The following is an 18352-nucleotide window of genomic DNA, read 5'->3' on the forward strand; positions in this document are numbered from 1 at the left end:
CACGTAAATATTCATTGGATAAACTCGAAAAAAAAATAAGTCTCAGGAAATAAAAATAAATATGTAGATTCGTTAAATGATTCGAGAATATATTAAAATAATATGTCACAGTTTAGACAATAAATTCTTAAAATTAGATTACAAATTCAATAATTAAACATTTTATATATCAAAAATAAAGATCGTTTACGTGATTCAACTCCATCCTTGATATTTGCTCCGACTCCACATTCGAGAAATATTGATAATGAATTTTGAAATTAATTTCTTGTTTGATTCAGTTCCAAGTGAAGGCATAGCCTGAGTTTATAAACTAGCGAACACTGTGTGACTCGAAACATTGAAACTGAAAAAAAAAAACAAATAAGTATTACCCATCGTAATCATTTTCAAAAAAGCGAAATATTCATCACAAAAAATCATCTAAGCACATATATCCGAAAAATAAATAAATACAAATAAATCGCACGTACCAAATCTTATACAACTGTTCACCGCATTGGTCTGCTTCGTTGTCATATTGTCGAATCCAGGCCCATAAAGAGAGTTATCTAGGGGTGCAGTGGCAAATCCGTATTCGTCAGTCTTGTTACCGATAATGTGTTTCAATACCAGCTATCAAGTAAAAAAGTATTAGGTTAGATGCATTTTGAAGATTTTTTTCTTACAAAAACTAATATTATAGCAAGTATGAATTTCAAAATGAAGAATAGCACGTACCTGACCTTGTTTGAAAAAATAGCAATCTAGGACGCACTGTGAATTAAAATATAGGTATTATTGTAAACAAAACTTAATCGATGAAATTTGCATTTAATATTTTACATTTACTAATACACATCAAGTAATACATATATATGTACTTACAGATTCCTCTTGATTTTTTGGAAGTGCGATACTTTCTAATTCCTCCATGGTATCTATGATAAGAAAATAAAAATTTATTAGGTGACTCAATTTTGAAAATTGATTTTTCAAGAACAATTACGAATTTCAGGGAGAAAAAATTGCAATGTCGCTGATTCACAGGGAAAAGAATAAAAATTGGGGTAATTTGACTGACTGATTTTGAATACGGTGATAAAAAACAGTTTTGATGGAAATAGACTGTTTTGAATGACGAAAAGTCAGTAACGTCAACTTTTCAGTCACTATATAGCCAATTTCAAAAAATTGTAGGTAGTATGAAAACCGCCTAACTACAGCACCATCAACTTGAATTTTGATTAAATTCGTCAATTTTTTCCCTAGGTAGCTATTTTATAATTTTCATTTTAAAAAAAACGAATCTTGCCATTTTGGGAACTCCTGACCTCCTTTTCGGATGACTTATTAAAAGCTAAAACTCATGTCTAGACTAATATCAACTCAAAATGCATATTGTATTGCATTTTCAGCAACATAAAAAATCGCCTACTTTTTTCCTTAGGTAAGTATACCTAGGCCTACCTACCTACTTATATGGTGAGTGCATTTTTTCAAATATGAAAATAATCGTACCTATCTGACGAAAATTTGTAAGAATATTTCGAATTTCAGAACCCAGAGTATCATATCATATTTCTGTAGGTACCTACCTACTCTATTTTCGCACTCTCTAATCCAACTATTTGTAAATATTAAAAGCAAAAAAATTGAATCTGAGTGATCTATTTTAGCATTTATGTTAGTATACATAATCGTGTTGAATTTACTTACAACCAAAAACGTCAAGATCATATTTCTGATTACATTCGTCGAGATATTGATTTGCTAGAGTATCATTCATCGGCTAATAAAGAAACAGATAATTTTCAATTGAACACCTATTACAATAATACTTTAGATCTAGGTACTAAAAGAGTTACCTATATATATGTACAATTAAAATACTCACCGGCGCTAACTGAACAACGGAAATCATAGCCACAGAACACGCAGCAATCAAAAGAATCCAAACAAAATTCATATTTAATTTTTTTTTTTGCAGCTAAAAACAAAACTATCGAAAAAAAATATCTACGCGAGAATAGTATGTAAATTATTAATATAAATTTTAAGACAAATGTCTGCGACTGTGTTTCTAGATCAATGGAACAAGTTAAGTCTCACCTTGAGTACTTATATCCTCTGAGAAATAATTACTTTTCGTGGACTTTGGCTGAAGTCGACATTTACCGCTTTCACTATCGTAAATAATGCGAAAATTCTAGGTGAGAATGAGGAAGGTAAAAATACGAAATGGTTGAGTTGATTTTTATCTTAATTGTCCATAAGTCTCGGCGTGTTTTTAGATTAGGCACCTATTGCAAAGGCCTGATTAAGGAAGTAGTGTCTTTCTACTAATGAGATACTGATAATATTTCATGGTCATTATATATTTTTATGGCTTAAAATACATACAAACATAGACTCGTTTTTCACTTTCTCAAATCGAAATATTTCACGGTTGAGATTCTCTGATTTCCCAATTTGGAATGTTTCATGGTCAAAAATTTATTGGTGATTATTTAGAGGTAAGTAAATGTTGAAACACATCGGTTTAGCTATTTTTTTTATTTTTTTTTTGTAGAGATTGGACAGTAAAATAGATTATGTAAAGAATACAGAAAAGTACAAGGTACACTTCGATTAATAAAATGGTTATCCATTCAATTAAATATTTTGAAATAAAAATGACTACCTACGTCCTACATGTTTAATGTATCGAATCAAAGTATCCATTTATCATGATTCTACTTCATTACTCAATATAGGTACTTAATAATAGAGTTTTAAACTAAATTTCAATTTTTCAACAATTGGATACATTTTTTGCGAAAATTTCCATTTTTAAAAATCCTCTGAAAGATCCAGAGCTACTTTAAACAACTTAAAAATAGAGCTCATACAAATTAAATTTTAGCATACAGATTTGAAATTCCCAAAAAGTTGCTGGAGGCTTAAAAACTGTCTAAAATCAAGTCATCTTCAGTCAACTCGTCATATTGAAATAATAGTACCTACATGTATAAAGCAAATTCCAGCCCTTCAACTTCATTCGGTAACATTTTGTAAAAATTTCAACTTTCACAAATCTTCTAAGGTTCCAAAACTGCAGTTTTAGGTATTGAAGCAGTTTCTAATTGATTCGAGAGTAGAGGACAAGTTAAAAATAGAGTGGATGCACCAAATTTCAACTTTCTTGGCCAAATTTGATGAAAGTTTAATTTCTTCGCATTTTTGGTCCAAATTTTATTTTTAAAAATTCATCAAAAATATAAAAATAAATTCAGCATTGGAAATTCGACCCAGTAAACTCAGGCTCGAAAATTAAAATTCATTCGAAAAGGTGACAAAGCTGGTAAATGTGAGTTTATTAGTGATAAAATACTTCATTTTTACTTTTTTAGTCGATTTACAGCATTTTCCCAAAAATTGGAGAATCCAAAAATCCGTTGGAGGCTTCAGAAAGTTCGAAACTATCAACAATTTGACTCAGGAGGTCAAAAATATATGAAACAAACCAATTAATTTTTTTTTCATGAGAAATAAGCCAACTTCAACAGCTGAAAAAAATTCGAATGCTATATAATTATTAATATTAGAACACCTTAATTCAGGTATTTTATGGTAAATACTCGAGATCACTAGAGAAAGATAACAAACATTGAAACTGATGAATTATACTTAGATAGATATAATTTGAGTATCTAGTCTAGGTACTCGTATACAAAAATATAATCTTATTACAGTACACTAATTGAAATTACCTATATTGCTGTACTCGTAATTTAATTTAAAATTTCTGATGTAAAAAAACACTGTTTATAAATACTCGTAGACTAAACTAACAAATCCAGATTTGATAAATTTAGGTATTTACATACTTATAATGTATTTGAAGATAAAATGACCTTAATAATCAATTTCCGAGGAAACATCTGATGGATTCATTTCCAAGAAAAGGCAATATCTGAGTTTGTACATTAACGTACACTGCTCTACTTGTAAGCTTGAAACTGAAAAAAAAAAAAATAGGTATTTGATTAATTTTCTGAAAATTTATAAATAATACCTAAATAAATACATAAATAAATATAAATTGAAGAATTAAAATTGTTTATTTAAAGAAAAAAAAGTAATTTAGATTTGAATTATGAGTTCAAGAGCTTCTTTAGCTTATTTTTTCTTTTTTAGAATTTTTATAAAAGAGAAATTTTTATCAATGAAATAATTAAATTTAATAAAAAAAAGAAGATTTAAAAATAAATAAAGTTTTAATTGAAAAAAAATACCTATTTATACCTATTACTTTTTTTATTTATGAAAATATATATTATCAAAGTATGTACTATAAATGCATATTGTGATATATAGGTGGGTACTTATGTGATAAATATAAGACAATTGAACGTACGGAATCTCAAGCAACGACTCACGGCTTGAGTCTGTTGAGTTGACAATACTTGATTGTCGAATAGTGGCCCGTAGACAGAGTTATCTAAACGACGACGAGGGGCAAGTCGGACAAAGCCTACTCTGGATCTTGACGATAGGATCTACGAAAATACAAATTAAAAAAAGTATTTAATTATACGTAACTTAAGTATTTAAAGTATTTGAAGTTTTTTCCTTCACAAACATGGTAGGTACTGAGTAGATGAATGTTTAACACTTACCTGGCCTGTTTTGAGAAAAAAACAATCCAACACGCACTGTAAATTAAAATATCATTTTAATATAAAATTATTCATGAGTTTACTTTGGTGCTTGGTGCTAATCAAGGACTGATATTATAAATATACTTTCACCATAACATGAGATGAGCGATACTTACACCTTCCTGGTGATCTATTGGTATAACGATAGCTCTTACATCCTCCAAAGTGTCTAACAAAAACAGATTGAAAAATTAGTCGGGCGTGCTCATGTGCATTGCGGTCTATGAAAATTATGTTAGGTCTAAGTGTCTAAGGGGGGGGGGGGGGGTGATAATAATTGAACTAAAAATTGATATTCAGTGGAGTTTCCTCTTCCCCTTCAGCCAAAATTCAGATATACGTGTGCCCAGCTGTAGAAGTATAGGTACTTAAACTAATAAAAATATTTTTTATTCAAATTTGTGCCAAAATCGTTGGAAAGGATCTCAAAGAAAGCAAAATTCCAGTTAATTGGTGCTAAATTCACTCAATTCCAACTTTTCTAGGGTACATTTTCCAAACATGAAACAAAAACTGGAAATCCAAGAATTCACCAGAAGCTACAGAACGATTCAAATCTTCATTAACCTATTTAAGAGAGATCAAAAATAACTAAGATAGGTTGAAACCGAATTTCAGCATATCTACCCTCAATTTGATCGAATTCTAATTTTTTTTTTCATATAGGTAGCTAAAATAATTCTTTGAATTTTCAAGGATTCGCCAAAAAAATATGGTAACATTAAAATTATCGCAATCGCCATCAGCAGAACCTAAAATTTGATCTGATTGTGCATTTTTGGATGTTATTTTAATTTTTTTATGCAACTCAAAAATTTTTCCATCCTAGAAGAAATAAGAAAAGTTGTACAATTTTCAAAAACGACACACCAAATAGTCGTCTCTGTTGACTCTATTTAATACGAGTACATCGATCTTACCCAAAAAGAATTATTTTCAGACCATTTCCAAGCTTCTAGATAAGTTTCAATTTTTTCACCAGAACTTGGAAACATTTTTGTCATGCTGGGTTAGAAAAAAAATCACGAAATTTTAGCCTGGAAATCGCTTGAAATGAGGACTAGCTTACTGAAAATGTTGAGAATAAGCCACAACTCGATTTTTGCAGCAAAAAAATTCATTTTTGCACATTCTGAAGAGATTCAAAAATCACGCTGTAGGCTCCAGAATAGTTGAAAATTGTGAAATTGGCATTTGAGAGTTTGGATTTACACAATAAACCGAGAGGTATACAGCAATTTGCGTAAATTTCGAAAATTATTCCCTACGTAGAGAAAAAAATTATTCCCTACGAAGAGAAAACTTTTGATTTTTTTGGTCTTATAAATAAGCTTAAACTGATTTTAAAAAATCGAGATTTTCCTGGAAATCCGCTAAAATGTCAATAAAAACTACAATTTGATTTTTAGCAGGCCATCAAATTATCTAATTTCTGTGCTTACAAGAAAAAAATCAAAAATTCTTGAGAAATTGAAAAACGCACTGGAGGCTTCACGAATAGCCATTTATGATAAAGTTCGGTTTGAGGGAGTTGACGACATTGATTTCAGAATGAATTTCCATCATTTTTACTAAAAAATAATTTTTTTTTTTTGAAAAAAAATTGCCGAAAATGGTAAATTTTGAATTTTTAACGATTTACTTGAAGTCGAAAAGTCAATGTGGGAAGCTGAAATTTTGGTTTTGTGGGTTCCACACCATACTCTTTCTGAAAACCTTGGTCCTGTTCAAATAAGAGGTAGATATCTCAAGGCCTATTTTAAGTACCTATTACTTAAGAAAAATGCAATAAACCTAAGCCTATTCTGGAGACTGACATAAGAAATTGAGCATACTTACAAGTGATAATGTTAAGGTTCTCTTCCGTATTACATTCTTCGACAAATTGAATTTTTATATCTTCAACCTCCTAGGTAATGAACAAATTTGAAGAATTCCACAGATGATTTTCAATAAACATAACACCCAATTATGAACCTAAGTATTATTACGAAGTATCTAGGTAATCAAATAGGTACTAGTACAAATTGTACTCACATCAGCCAGAACCACCGAAAGTAATATGCTCACTGAATAAGTAGAAATCAAAAGAATCGAAACGAAATTCATATTTAAATAGGTACTTTTTCTATTAGAGCAAAAAAAAATCACGAGAACAGTAAGTATGTTTTAGGTAGTTATAAACTATCAATTAAATCATTGATACATATCTGCAATTATTTATATAGGTAGGTTTGTGGATCACTGAAGATTCATTTTGAGCGTATCGTCGGAGAAATAATTATTCTTTGTATAAACTTTAGCTCCAGTTACTTAATATTACCTATCATTCGTAATCGCAAATAAATAAAAATTCTGGGTAAAGGTGAGGAAATGGAAATACAAAAATACGAAATTGATGAGTAAATTTTTAATATTTATTGTTCAATAGAGGAAGTACATAGTATATTTTTTTACTGATAAACTCTGTATTTATAGGTGATCTCACGGTCACCTTCACTCTTAACTGAAAATGGACTTGGTTTTAATTTTTTTCAATTCACTTCAGATTTGAGATTCTACGTAGGTACCAATTTTTTCCCTATTAAAATGTTCCAATGTACCAGATTCCATTCAGACGAATGTTACAAAATTAGGATTAATACATAACATCTCCATCTCTATTCTCGAGTTTGTGATTCAGGACTTCGCAGGTATACCTACTGTTTATGTGAGGTTTAATTCGTTCTCGAAGTCCTCAATGCATTGAAGGTTCCATCGCCCCCCCCAAGAACCCTACTCCCTGTCCTACCCAATAAGAAATTAAAAAAAAATCCAAGTAAGTATGTAGGCGAATAGGTACCTGAAAACCATGATCATGAAGTATTGAAGAGATAAATACGCGACAATATTATGTAACGTGGTTTAGGTACCTACGTATAATTTGTGAAACATGTGTGTATCGTTGACTATCTGTAGGCCTACTGGAAGTACTCAAATCCTGCATCAGACCTTGAAAAATTGATTGCTTCCTGTGAACTTTGGCTACTGTGTAAACATTGACCTCATTTTTACCACACGTAATAAAAATAATACCTACTGAATGTGAGAAAAGTAAAAACACAGTGTAGATGACTCACTTAATTCTCAATTTGATAATACCTACATCAGTTCTGGCATATTTTTTAATTGTTCAAATACCTGGAAATCGTCTATGAGTCTAGTCTATTGATTAAATTATTTTTATTTTCCTAACTGTCTATTTTTTTTCTTCTCTACACGAAAATCATTCAAAGTGACACAGCCTGATTTTAATAAAACTAATCGTGATCGAAAGATAGTGTGTTGAAACATTCGTGACTCAATTTTTGAAAACTAAAAAAATCCTAAAAAGATGCTGTTATGGTAAATTTTCAACTTTTTTATACATTAAAAAAAAAAAAAAAAAACTCAACCTCTCAGTTCGAGAACACCACTTTTGGGTCCTTCTATATAGAGTCTTCAGCTGTAAGTTTTCAATATACTTCAGGAATTTTAAATCGCTCTGTGTAACATCCAAAAAAGGACTTCAGCTCCTATATTAATTTGGGTCGTATTCATTGAGAAATATTTCGCGACAGTTTCAACTTATTAGTCATTATCGTGAAATTCCTTGGAGCATCAGTTCAAAAGTGAATTTTTAAAACTTGGAGAAATGAGAGAAGAAAGCCAATTGAGCAAAAAAAATGTTCGAAAAACTCAGCATCGAAAAAAATACATTACACCACGATCGAGGTGAAATTTCATGTGCTAAATATGAGTTTCATTTTCTAGTTTTCAAAAAATTTTAGTTCAAAATGAATTTCAGCACCTCTGAGTTCAGCATTTACATATTTTGCTAAAAAGCTTTAATTTGACTACGTACTTCTAATAAACGTTTTAAAAATAAAACAAAAATGAAATACGTATTCAAAGGAAATAGAAATAATCGTTTAATTAAATTTACAAAAAGATGAAGCCCAAACATCAAAACACAGTTCTAAAAATTCTAAAATTTAAACACCTCATATGGAAAAAATTACCTAAGCTAAAACATTAAAAAATACTAACAAAATAACCTAACTCCAAATAAGGAGACATCTCGCAAACAAAATACATTAATCCATGAATAAAGTACAATGATCTCAATCTTCAATCAGTTTTGGGGGAATCTGCGTCCCATTCATCACTTTAGAAACGCAATATCTGTGCTGATAAATCAGGTTACATTCCTCAATATGATGACCCGTGACTGTCAAACAAAAAATCAGTATTATTTTTCCATCCTGTAACTGCAACAATTGAAATTTATTTATAATACGTACGATAGTCTGCGCACTTTGCTGCTGCTTCGGCTTCTCTTTTCAGAAAACTTCCAGATTTCCACTCCGAATCGTTTTCTACAGATCCTGCTTTTGGGGGTAAACCAATGAATTTATGTTCAATGAAACTTGTCTGATTCTTCTTTTTAATCTGTAGAATAATTTCAAATTAATTTTAAATTAAAAATTTAATAATAATAAAAAAAATAAGCTAAAGAAGTTTTTAAGCTCGTAATTCAAGAATACATTTTTTTTTTATTAAATTTACAATTTACCATCGTTAAATAATTGCTTTATTCGTTGAGATTTTTTTCAATAACTATTTCAGTATGAGTATACGTAGGGATGTGAATAATAAATTTTTAGGCAAAATAATAGTAGTAAAGTACCACGTACCTTTCCCATTTTAAAATAGTAACAATCTAGAATGCACTGTAAACAAAAATTTCATTTCAATAATTAAAAGTGTTCGATACTCATTAACGGCAACATAAGTAGGTAGGTAGGTAGGTACCTACAAGTACATATAATACATTTATCATACTTACACCTTGTTCCAGAGTGGTTGGTATACCAATGGTTTTCAAATCTGTCACTGTAACTGATTGAAACACAAAAATTAGTCTTCTAAGCACATACGTTCCTGTTTTTTTTTCAACTATTGGATCTAAAAAACTACATATCTAGCTAATCCATAACATAGGCTATGCATTTATTTTGTGTAAGTTACTTACAGTGGTAGTTGGTAAGGTTCAGTTCTTCCTTGCACTCCTTGATGTATCGGAGGTCCCACATCTTCCCAACATTCTAACAAGACATTTTAAAAGTTACACAATGGTTCTTAATAGTATGAAGAGGTACCTAACTTCATCATCATAAAAAATCGTAAAATTATATCTAAACTGTAAGATACTCACCTTACCCTCGACCAGAATAATCGAAATCGTGATCACTAAACATGCACTAAGCAATAAACGAACCAAAACGGAATTCATCTTTACCATCGAACGAAAACGAAATATACCAAAGATTCGAAGAAAAAATGCACAAAAATAGGTGTGTAACGTGAAGATAATAATATGAACTAATAGTGAATAAACAAGATGTGTTCTGTGAGTGACGATGTATTTTAGACTAACGTAAGTATTTATAAGCCCATGAAACACCCGAATCCCTTCGAGGAAATGGTTACCTACTTAGGTACTTATTTGTTGTAAACTGTGGCTGTGTAAAGCACTGACCTTATTTATTATCTCAGGAAATTAAAATAATAGGTGAAGTAGGTAAAGGTGAGAAAAGTATAAAAATATAAATTAGAAAGGTTTGTTGTTATCTTAATTGCTCATCGGTTTCGGCATATTCGTCGATTACCTATATCAAATGCCTAATTTTTGTAGGAATGTAGGTCAATAGTAGAACTAGGTACTTAATTATGAAAAAAAAAACATTTTTGGTGCCCATTCGGTGCCTTCGGCGAATTTTATATCGATAACTTTGGTTTGTGTTAATGGGGGGCCCTTTCGAATTTGACCATTTTAGACTCTAATAAATAATTATCAACTTGAAATCCGTTGAAATGGCTTGAAAACATTTTGCCCAGATAAATCAAATCAATCAGAAAAGTACCTAATTAAAGTATTGTAAGGGCCGAATTTATAAACGTTTCTAATTCTCAAGTAAGTAATAAGTATAATAGTCATTGCTCAAATTACAATGAAAAAAATCACGTTTTAGCGCTATCAATGGGTTACAACAACATAATCTGAATTCATAGTCAATTCTTGATTCCTACGTAAGTATTGAGTATTACTTACCAAAGAGAAAGATGCTGTATAGTACCTATTACATAATTTCATATTTTTGATGCTGTAAAATTCTATTTTTCTTCAAATTTCCAACGTTTTGTTGATCAGCGACACCATGAAAATTTTTTGTTACCTGATACAGAAGAACTTAGCAGCTGAAATCCTGTAGATACTAGCATATTTTCAATTGGGTAAGTAATACTCAGTACTTGGATTGGCTATGAATGGGAATTTAGTGAGTATACTAGCGAGTTGAAGTTCATTTATAATTATTTTGACCTGGGAAAATTGAAGTAATACTTGATACTTGAATAAGTAATACTTGATACTAATTACTTGGGTGGGAAACGTTTATAAATTCGGCCCTAAATCTCAAAATCTGAGTTCATTGTAGTTGAACTTTACTTCAAACTTTTTATGCAGAGTTGAACAAAGCTGAAAATTTTAAAAATCTGCTGGAGGCTCTATGAATGTCACGAAACCACAACTGTTTATCAATTATGATCATTGATCATCTGAAGATCGATAATGAGATTTTGAAATTTGAATACGAAAGGCCTGTATAAATAACCGGTATTACGGTAAAATACGCGGTTTGCAGTTTGCACACTGTGGGCTGTGGACTGCTGTGGATAGGGCACTACACAACATGGGTATACTCATCCACCATTTTGTTCCTGGTTTGACGAACCAATGCATTGCTGCATATGGGAATTCAGCAACATTAATTAACCGCGTTTATCTTCAAAACCGTGGACTTTTACAACTTTTTTGTAAGAACGTCTTTGAAAGAGAATTGAAAGAGCTTTCCAATGATATGCAACATATTATGCCAATAGAAGACCATTTAATTTTTTTTTAATTTTAGGTTTTTTTCAACATGTATTTTCAAGTTGAAAATTGTCTGAAATTGGTTTAAATTCAAAGCAAGTGCCGTTATTTAACCATTTCTGTCATTCACTTCCAGAAATTCGATCATAAAAACTATATATCGCAAAAAAACCAATTTTTTAACTAGGAACAAAATGGTGGATGAGTATACCGATGTTGTGTAGTGCCCTACTGTGGACTGGCTTACCACGAAGAGGGCGCTAGTGAGCATGGTCGGCTTTTCTATCAAAATAATTAGGTGTACAACGGTGAACAATGACCCTGTGTAGTGTGTACATTATTTGATAATTATGATTATTGATTATCATATCATTGCATATTATTATGATGATTGAATCATATTAACTCGTGAAACCAACGTTTTGGTAAAATACGATTGATATACTCGATGGAAGTTCCTAGTCATGACCTGGGCGTAGACCTAAACAACGTAAGTACCTATTTTCTTTTTCTTAACCTTTCTACTTTCTAAATTCTAAAATATTCCAAAGTGATCTACGAAAACGTCACCCAATTGGTTTCAATTACACTTATCATGTATTTTTCACACCTTTAGCAAATCGGCTGCTTGTAAAAGAAACAGTTCTACTCATACTTACATCTCACTGATCTCACCTTCTTTCCGTAGAATTGAATTTCATCATTGTATTATTTTCTATTCAGTTGGTGATGTTGGAACACCTAGTGGAACTAGAGAACACGTAGAACTGCCGATGTATTCAATTGCATTTGTTTTCCTTTGCTTTCAGAATAGTTCATAGACGAAACTTAATTCCATTGTGGTACCTTCCCTATTATAGTTAAATTAAAATGTTGGATAAACTATGTTACACGATCATCGCTGCCAAAGTAAGTATTCTGTGATTAGTACGATTCGATAATGAGACATTTCGAAGTTTCATTATATTTCGTATTTTGTAATGCATCGCTTTGTAATTCAGCAAATGGGAAGATCCGGAAATGGTGACGAAAATACGCGATTAGATTGTCCCTAAATATGTAGTACGCTATCTTGGTTGCTTCATCACTGAATCGGACGTTTGGATTTGCATGGAACTCGTGGCTATACGTGTGTTTCGATACCAGAAGATATATTAGGAAAAGTTACATTGGCTGTAGGTAGGTACAGGTAACCTATGAGAATATTACTTTTCTTGATAAGTTTTTCAATGCCTTTGATTATTTCAATGTTATAGACTGTGAAAGCTCTTCATTATTTAAAAAGAATCCCATGGCGTCATTCACAGAGATGTTAAACCATCGAATATCCTGTTAGATGAGAAAGGCAGTGATTTTGGCTTCTCTAGAAGTCTGGTAGATTCTAAAGCGAAAACCAAAAATGCTGGATGCGCCACTTGTATGGCTGTAAGTGACCAATCTGTTGCTTTCTTTTAAAATGTGTAATTCTTTAAATATTATCCAACACTGCAATGATTTGTGCAGCCGAAAAGAATCGAGCCACCTGATCCTAAAAAGCTCGATTATGATATAAGAGCTGACGTATGGAGTTAGGTATCATGTTGGTTGAATTAGTCACCGGCGTTTTCCCTTAATATTTTTCTCTCTTTTCTTTTTTTATAAATCCGAATGAATAGGTACTCATGCAGGCGTTTAACGTAGGCCTGTACAAAAAACCGTGTATCAAACACTTTTTTTCTATTTTATCGAGGTTAATGTCTATAAAAGTTGATTTGTTGATTTTCTGACTGGTATGGCAAAAGATTGACTAGGAATGTGTAGATAATATTACTATAGGTACATCATTAACGCGAATGATTCGATTTTGTCAAATTTATAATAAATTTGACACGCACTGTAATACAAACTTACATATGAACCCAACTATTAGTATTTCTGTTGAGGAACGAAAAAAAGGAAAATGTAACCAAAGTAACCCGGTCTGATTATCGAAAGGACATAATGTTAGATTATGTCCCATTAGCCCATTACACTCGTACACAGGACCAATCAAAACTTGAATTTTTTTTCTTCCAATTGACGAAAGCATAGACTTCGAGGTCGATAGAAAATTACCACCGTTTGCGTTGAATAACTCGACCAAGTAGGTAATTACCTTTGACCATCGTTTGCGTCGAATCGTGTGCCCAAATATCGCGGTTACATGACATGAGTACCCTGCTCAAAAATTTTAAAAATCTAAAAAAAAATATTTTTGAGACAAAAGTTCAAAAATTGGTTCGGATGTTCAAGTCGATTTATAAAAGCTATCGAGATCACCTTCGAATTGATCTGAAGCTTTGCACGAAAAGTTGACATTTCTCCAGCGATTTGAAATTGCTCCGGAAGACGTTTCAATTATACTTGATTTTGCGTAAGTAAGCTCTTGATCGGCTTTTGTCTAATTTTAAAATTGAAAGGACTAGAAAATATATTTTAAAAGAAAAAAATTGAGAAAAACGTACTTATTTTTAACCTTGGGAATGGGTAGGTAATACTTTGGAAAATACACAAATTTTGTCATTGTGAAATTTTGCCTAACTTTGAAATTGAAGGGGCCAGAAATATTTGTTTCTTTTAAAATATTTCTAGCTGCCAGAACTTCAAAATTTTGTTTTATGATCAAATGGCCCAAAATCAGGAAATGAATGAAAAATTGTGCTCAAAATTTTCGAAAAGTGCAAAATTGAAAATTCAATTCAATTATGTATTTACTTATTGTCTGGTACATATCATCAAAAAATAATTGCGTTTTCCTCCACAAATGAAAATGTTCAAAAGCTTTCACCCTCACTTCTCTCGGGCATTTATGTCTACTTTATCTTTTTTTCTGAAACAAGATGAAAAATGAAATGCGAAATTTTGGATCGGCTCAGGGCTCAGCTGTCGACGCAAATTTTTTACTGTGCAGCGGATACCATCGACATGAACCAAATGGGAAAAAACACAAGAGGCATTGGGTTAATATTTAAAAATAAAATATTACTTAATCTCTCTTTGAAAATGAATAATGTTCAATTTAAGACAACTGCGACACACGTTTGTCTAATTGTAAGACTGGTACCTTTCAGGTCTTACTTTCAATTTTGGAGGGAGGGGGGGCTCGATGGGTACACTTTTCCATCCCTACTTCTTTTGATACCACTTGCGCTTGTTGAAAACTCATTTCAGGGGTTCCCACTTTATATATTTATGAACCATTTCAAGTACTTTTTCGCGTGACATTATTATGGCCCATGACAGCGTGAAATAAAAGTCTGTACATATAATGACACATTTACGCATAGCATCATGAGTAGTAAGATTATTGCTCATCTTTGTAACAATAAAATGACAATTTATACCATGCCGTTTTCAATTAGCCAATTGGAAGAATTTTGTACATCAACTATAAACCTTGCTACAATGCTACATGTTGTATGTCTCAAAGAGTTAGCCTTCTAAAAATCATCCCATTCCATCACATCTTAGTAGTGTGCTACCAGCCTAAAATGGCACATTTTACATATTAAACAGTTGGTTGATAATTACATTCTAACATTTTTTTTTTTAGTTCAAGAAGTAGAACCAAGACTTGAAAAAATTGAATTTTTCATTAAAATCGTTTTAAAAAAAAAAAAACTTAGTAACCACAATTTTGAAAAAGTAACCAATACTTAGTCACTTTTAGTGATTGTAGTAACTTGGATACTTATTCTTATTGTGAAAATTATGTCATAAACCTGTCTTTATTTTGAGTGAGGAAGCTCAATGGTACTTTTATGGTTTAAAGGCAGAAATTGAGAATGCTTTGAATGTCTATCTAGAGATTAAACAACGTGTTATACGAGTAAAGTTTTTTATATGTACATATCTATACTGATATAGTGAGACTGTAATTTGCAGGCGCTGTGATACAGCAGTATAAAATTGATGAGAAACCTTTCTTCAAACCAAGTATGTAGTTTTGTATCTTGTGTTTTGAAACCATGTGAATGGAATTATTCTATAATGAGAGCTCTGGGCAGTTGCAGTGTTACTTCTTAAAAATTACGTATCAGGTAAGGTGCACTGGGGTAAGTCAGAAACCCTGCTCTAGCGCTTAGAGGTTTATATCTGCCGAAGTGCTTACCTAAAGGTTACTTGAGGTGCTACCTCTACTTCATCATGGCATAAAAATTTTTGCGATCCCGTTTCATTTTACAATGCCTCTGGTAGAAAATGCTAAAGATGAACGAGCTACATAATATGTTTGACAGTGAGCTAGATCTGTGTAAGTATAAAAATAATGACGATGTTTGGAGAATTTATACCCCATATGTATAGCTTGCAAAAGTCATTGGTTAGGCATCACCTTCACAATATTATGGTCATGTTGACGGAAGAAGTTGTCAGTAATCATTCACAGATTTTTTTGATTAGCATAATATCACCATCTAGGTATTTAATTTGGGTAATCAATGCATGTCTTGTCAACTGCTCACAGAACTTTTTCTAAAACTTATCTGGTCTGTTGAATTCTTCAGTAATTACTAGGTTCAACTTTGGATCTTTATGGCCAATTGATAACACTAGGCAACAATTTTTGACCTTTTTTTTGTTTTCGGGTTGAAAATTGGCTTAATCGATAGTTTAGACCCTAAAACAAAAAACAGAGTGGGGTTTTTCAATTTGAGTTGTTTTTGTGGTCAGGAGAGATGATCAAAGTTGCAAAAATGGCGGTTTTTGCCCTATTTCACGAGTCTGTGGCGACATCAGTATCATGTTTCAAAAAAAACCAAGGTCATATTCGGATTCTACGCACTTTTTTAAGTAAACATCTTTACCGGATTTTTGATTTTCGAACATTCAAGCGCATACGGAAGATTTTTGTTTGTAACATATTTTAAAACTCAGAGCGCGCGACGCTGGCGTTACTCCACGATGTAATCGTGGCGCGGAACCGTGTTCGCGCGGGCGAGGTTCTCGTGCAGTAAAAATTTCGTGTTACAAACGAAAATCTTCCGTATGCGCTTGAATGTTCGAAAATCAAAAATCCGGTAAAGATGTTTACTTAAAAAAGTGCGTAGAATCCGAATATGACCTTGTTTTTTTTTGAAACATGATACTGATGTCGCCACAGACTCGTGAAATAGGGCAAAAACCGCCATTTTTGCAACTTTGATCATCTCTCCTGACTACAAAAACAACTCAAATTGAAAAACCTCACTCTGTTTTTTGTTTTAGGGTCTAAACTATCGATTAAGCCCATTTTCGACCCGAAAACAAATATGCCGTTGCCTAGTGTAATGGGTAGAGTTGGTGTGAATATGATCTTGGTGATTGAAGATGAATTTACCAAATTCAAAATTTATTCTTTTAATTTTCTTTCTTAACTTTTTCTAAATCTCTTTTTGATTGTTGAGATTTTCTACTTTTTATATATAAGTATTTCTTATCATTTCTATAATTTTTTTGTCAAACTTTTTTTATTTGTCTCTGTTTTCATTCAGTTTCATTTTAATTTTTTCAGTTATTAACTTTGTATTTTTCATGCTTTTCCTGTAAAATACTGTTTCAGTTGCTTATATGTACCACTATTGTTGTCTTGCTACCTTTTTCTCCAATGTAAATTTTTGTGATGTAGGTATGTGGTTCGAATTAAACAGTATGTGAATATTGATTTCGTTCTGGTTATATTCAAGTTGTTAGGTATGGGTTGATTTAATATCAAAATGAACACTCAAAACTGATGTCTTTGGGAATTTTTTCAACGTAAAAAATTGCAAATTGTAGCTTAAATTACTATGATGGACATGTGTGAAGTAATTTGATGCTGACCTGTTTGTGAATAAGTACCTCATCAAGGTAAATAAATAGGTATCTTTGACTAAGTATATGAAAATGGCATACCTACCTATCTTTTATAAGGTTAATGGTTATTTTCAAGTGATATGTTTAAAACGATATTGATTTTGATTTTTGGTCACAAAATTACACTTAAATTCTAACTAAATTGGGATTAGTTATGTTTCCTTTGCTGGGTACAAATTGACTTTATTTTGGGTAAGCTTGGGATAAATTTTTCTCTGTTTGACTTAACTGGTAATATTTTTAAGAAGTGGTTGAATAAACTGGAATTTATAATAATGAAAAATCGTTTTTAAGAAGTATGGTGCAACTTAAACAAGGAGGTTCGACCCTATGTTATTTTTATATGCACTCCAAGACTACCTAACCTACTGTTGTAGGAATGTATCCTTAGTAGGTAAGTGCTTTAGGATGTATTATTTCGAAATCTTTTTTGAAGCTTGGGTGGTTGGACTACATTCTAACCAGAAAAAAAAACCGATTCTGTGACTCGAATTCAAGAAGTGAAATGTTACGAGAGTAAATTGGTGTTATTGAAAATAACCCATCCAGCACCAAAATAGCAGGGAAACATTTTCTAAAATAATTTTCTTGAATAAGGAAGTTATTGATGAGTAATTTATCAAAAGACCAACTTGGCAAACATACAGCGACAAAAATGTGCTTTTTTGTCTCGCTCGCATCCTTCAGATTTTTTAAAATTATTTGGCAAAAGTTGAGTACGCAAGGAGAAATTTTGTAATTGATGTATTATACCTACCGATCCGCTGAAAAATTAGTGGGATTTTTATCAATTTTTTTATAATGATTGAAAATAAATTTGTTGATTATTTTCTAAAAAACTTACTACAAAAAAATAATGTATTCT

At 31.5% G+C, this 18352-nt stretch overlaps 2 protein-coding genes and 1 long non-coding RNA gene across 4 annotated transcripts; 1 reads left to right on the plus strand and 2 right to left on the minus strand.

Moving 5' to 3' along the window:
* Nucleotides 1-68: 68 nt before the first annotated feature.
* Nucleotides 69-6944, minus strand: LOC135833265 (uncharacterized). 2 transcript variants are annotated; one of them, XM_065346986.1, is made up of 11 exons: nucleotides 6720-6944; nucleotides 6522-6591; nucleotides 4799-4851; nucleotides 4641-4676; nucleotides 4379-4520; nucleotides 1877-3980; nucleotides 1699-1771; nucleotides 868-920; nucleotides 721-756; nucleotides 474-615; nucleotides 69-346 (listed from the first exon to the last, which is right to left on the minus strand). In XM_065346986.1, the coding sequence occupies exons 6-11, from the start codon at nucleotides 1946-1948 to the stop codon at nucleotides 261-263; spliced, it is 462 nt and encodes a 153-aa protein (XP_065203058.1). In that variant the 5' UTR covers nucleotides 1949-3980; nucleotides 4379-4520; nucleotides 4641-4676; nucleotides 4799-4851; nucleotides 6522-6591; nucleotides 6720-6944; the 3' UTR covers nucleotides 69-260. The 2 variants fall into 2 exon arrangements, with proteins under 2 accessions (XP_065203058.1, XP_065203057.1); XM_065346985.1 differs by lacking the exons at nucleotides 69-346; nucleotides 474-615; nucleotides 721-756; nucleotides 868-920; nucleotides 1699-1771 and having other exon boundaries at nucleotides 2517-3980; nucleotides 6720-6914.
* Nucleotides 6945-8608: 1664 nt separating this feature from the next.
* Nucleotides 8609-10227, minus strand: LOC135842432 (uncharacterized). Its single transcript, XM_065359892.1, has 6 exons — nucleotides 9919-10227; nucleotides 9736-9808; nucleotides 9550-9602; nucleotides 9398-9433; nucleotides 9005-9152; nucleotides 8609-8931 (listed from the first exon to the last, which is right to left on the minus strand). Exons 1-6 carry the CDS (start codon nucleotides 10003-10005, stop codon nucleotides 8825-8827), a joined length of 504 nt encoding a protein of 167 aa, XP_065215964.1. The 5' UTR covers nucleotides 10006-10227; the 3' UTR covers nucleotides 8609-8824.
* Nucleotides 10228-11919: 1692 nt separating this feature from the next.
* Nucleotides 11920-17296, plus strand: LOC135833266 (uncharacterized). Its single transcript, XR_010556435.1, has 4 exons — nucleotides 11920-12127; nucleotides 12447-12546; nucleotides 12639-12816; nucleotides 12894-17296. It is a non-coding gene; the product is annotated as an uncharacterized LOC135833266 (long non-coding RNA).
* The last annotated feature ends 1056 nt before the right edge of the window (nucleotides 17297-18352 follow it).

The sequence above is a fragment of the Planococcus citri genome, chromosome 1 (genome assembly GCF_950023065.1).
Source record: "Planococcus citri chromosome 1, ihPlaCitr1.1, whole genome shotgun sequence".
Lineage (NCBI taxonomy): Eukaryota > Metazoa > Arthropoda > Insecta > Hemiptera > Pseudococcidae > Planococcus > Planococcus citri.

What these genes read in the sequence shown, in the direction of transcription:
- LOC135833265 (XM_065346985.1), bottom strand. Translation starts at nt 6,791, where the DNA reads ATGAATTTCGTTTCGATTCTTTTGATTTCTACTTATTCAGTGAGCATA. An exon ending in GAACCTTAACATTATCACTT is followed by an intron (nt 4,852 to 6,521) that starts GTAAGTATGCTC and finishes TGTTTTTGTTAG; the next exon opens with ACACTTTGGAGGATGTAAGA. An exon ending in GAGTCGTTGCTTGAGATTCC is followed by an intron (nt 3,981 to 4,378) that starts GTACGTTCAATT and finishes TTTTTTTTTCAG; the next exon opens with TTTCAAGCTTACAAGTAGAG.
- LOC135842432 (XM_065359892.1), bottom strand. Translation starts at nt 10,005, where the DNA reads ATGGTAAAGATGAATTCCGTTTTGGTTCGTTTATTGCTTAGTGCATGT. An exon ending in GAACCTTACCAACTACCACT is followed by an intron (nt 9,603 to 9,735) that starts GTAAGTAACTTA and finishes TGTTTCAATCAG; the next exon opens with TTACAGTGACAGATTTGAAA. An exon ending in CAACCACTCTGGAACAAGGT is followed by an intron (nt 9,434 to 9,549) that starts GTAAGTATGATA and finishes TTTTGTTTACAG; the next exon opens with TGCATTCTAGATTGTTACTA.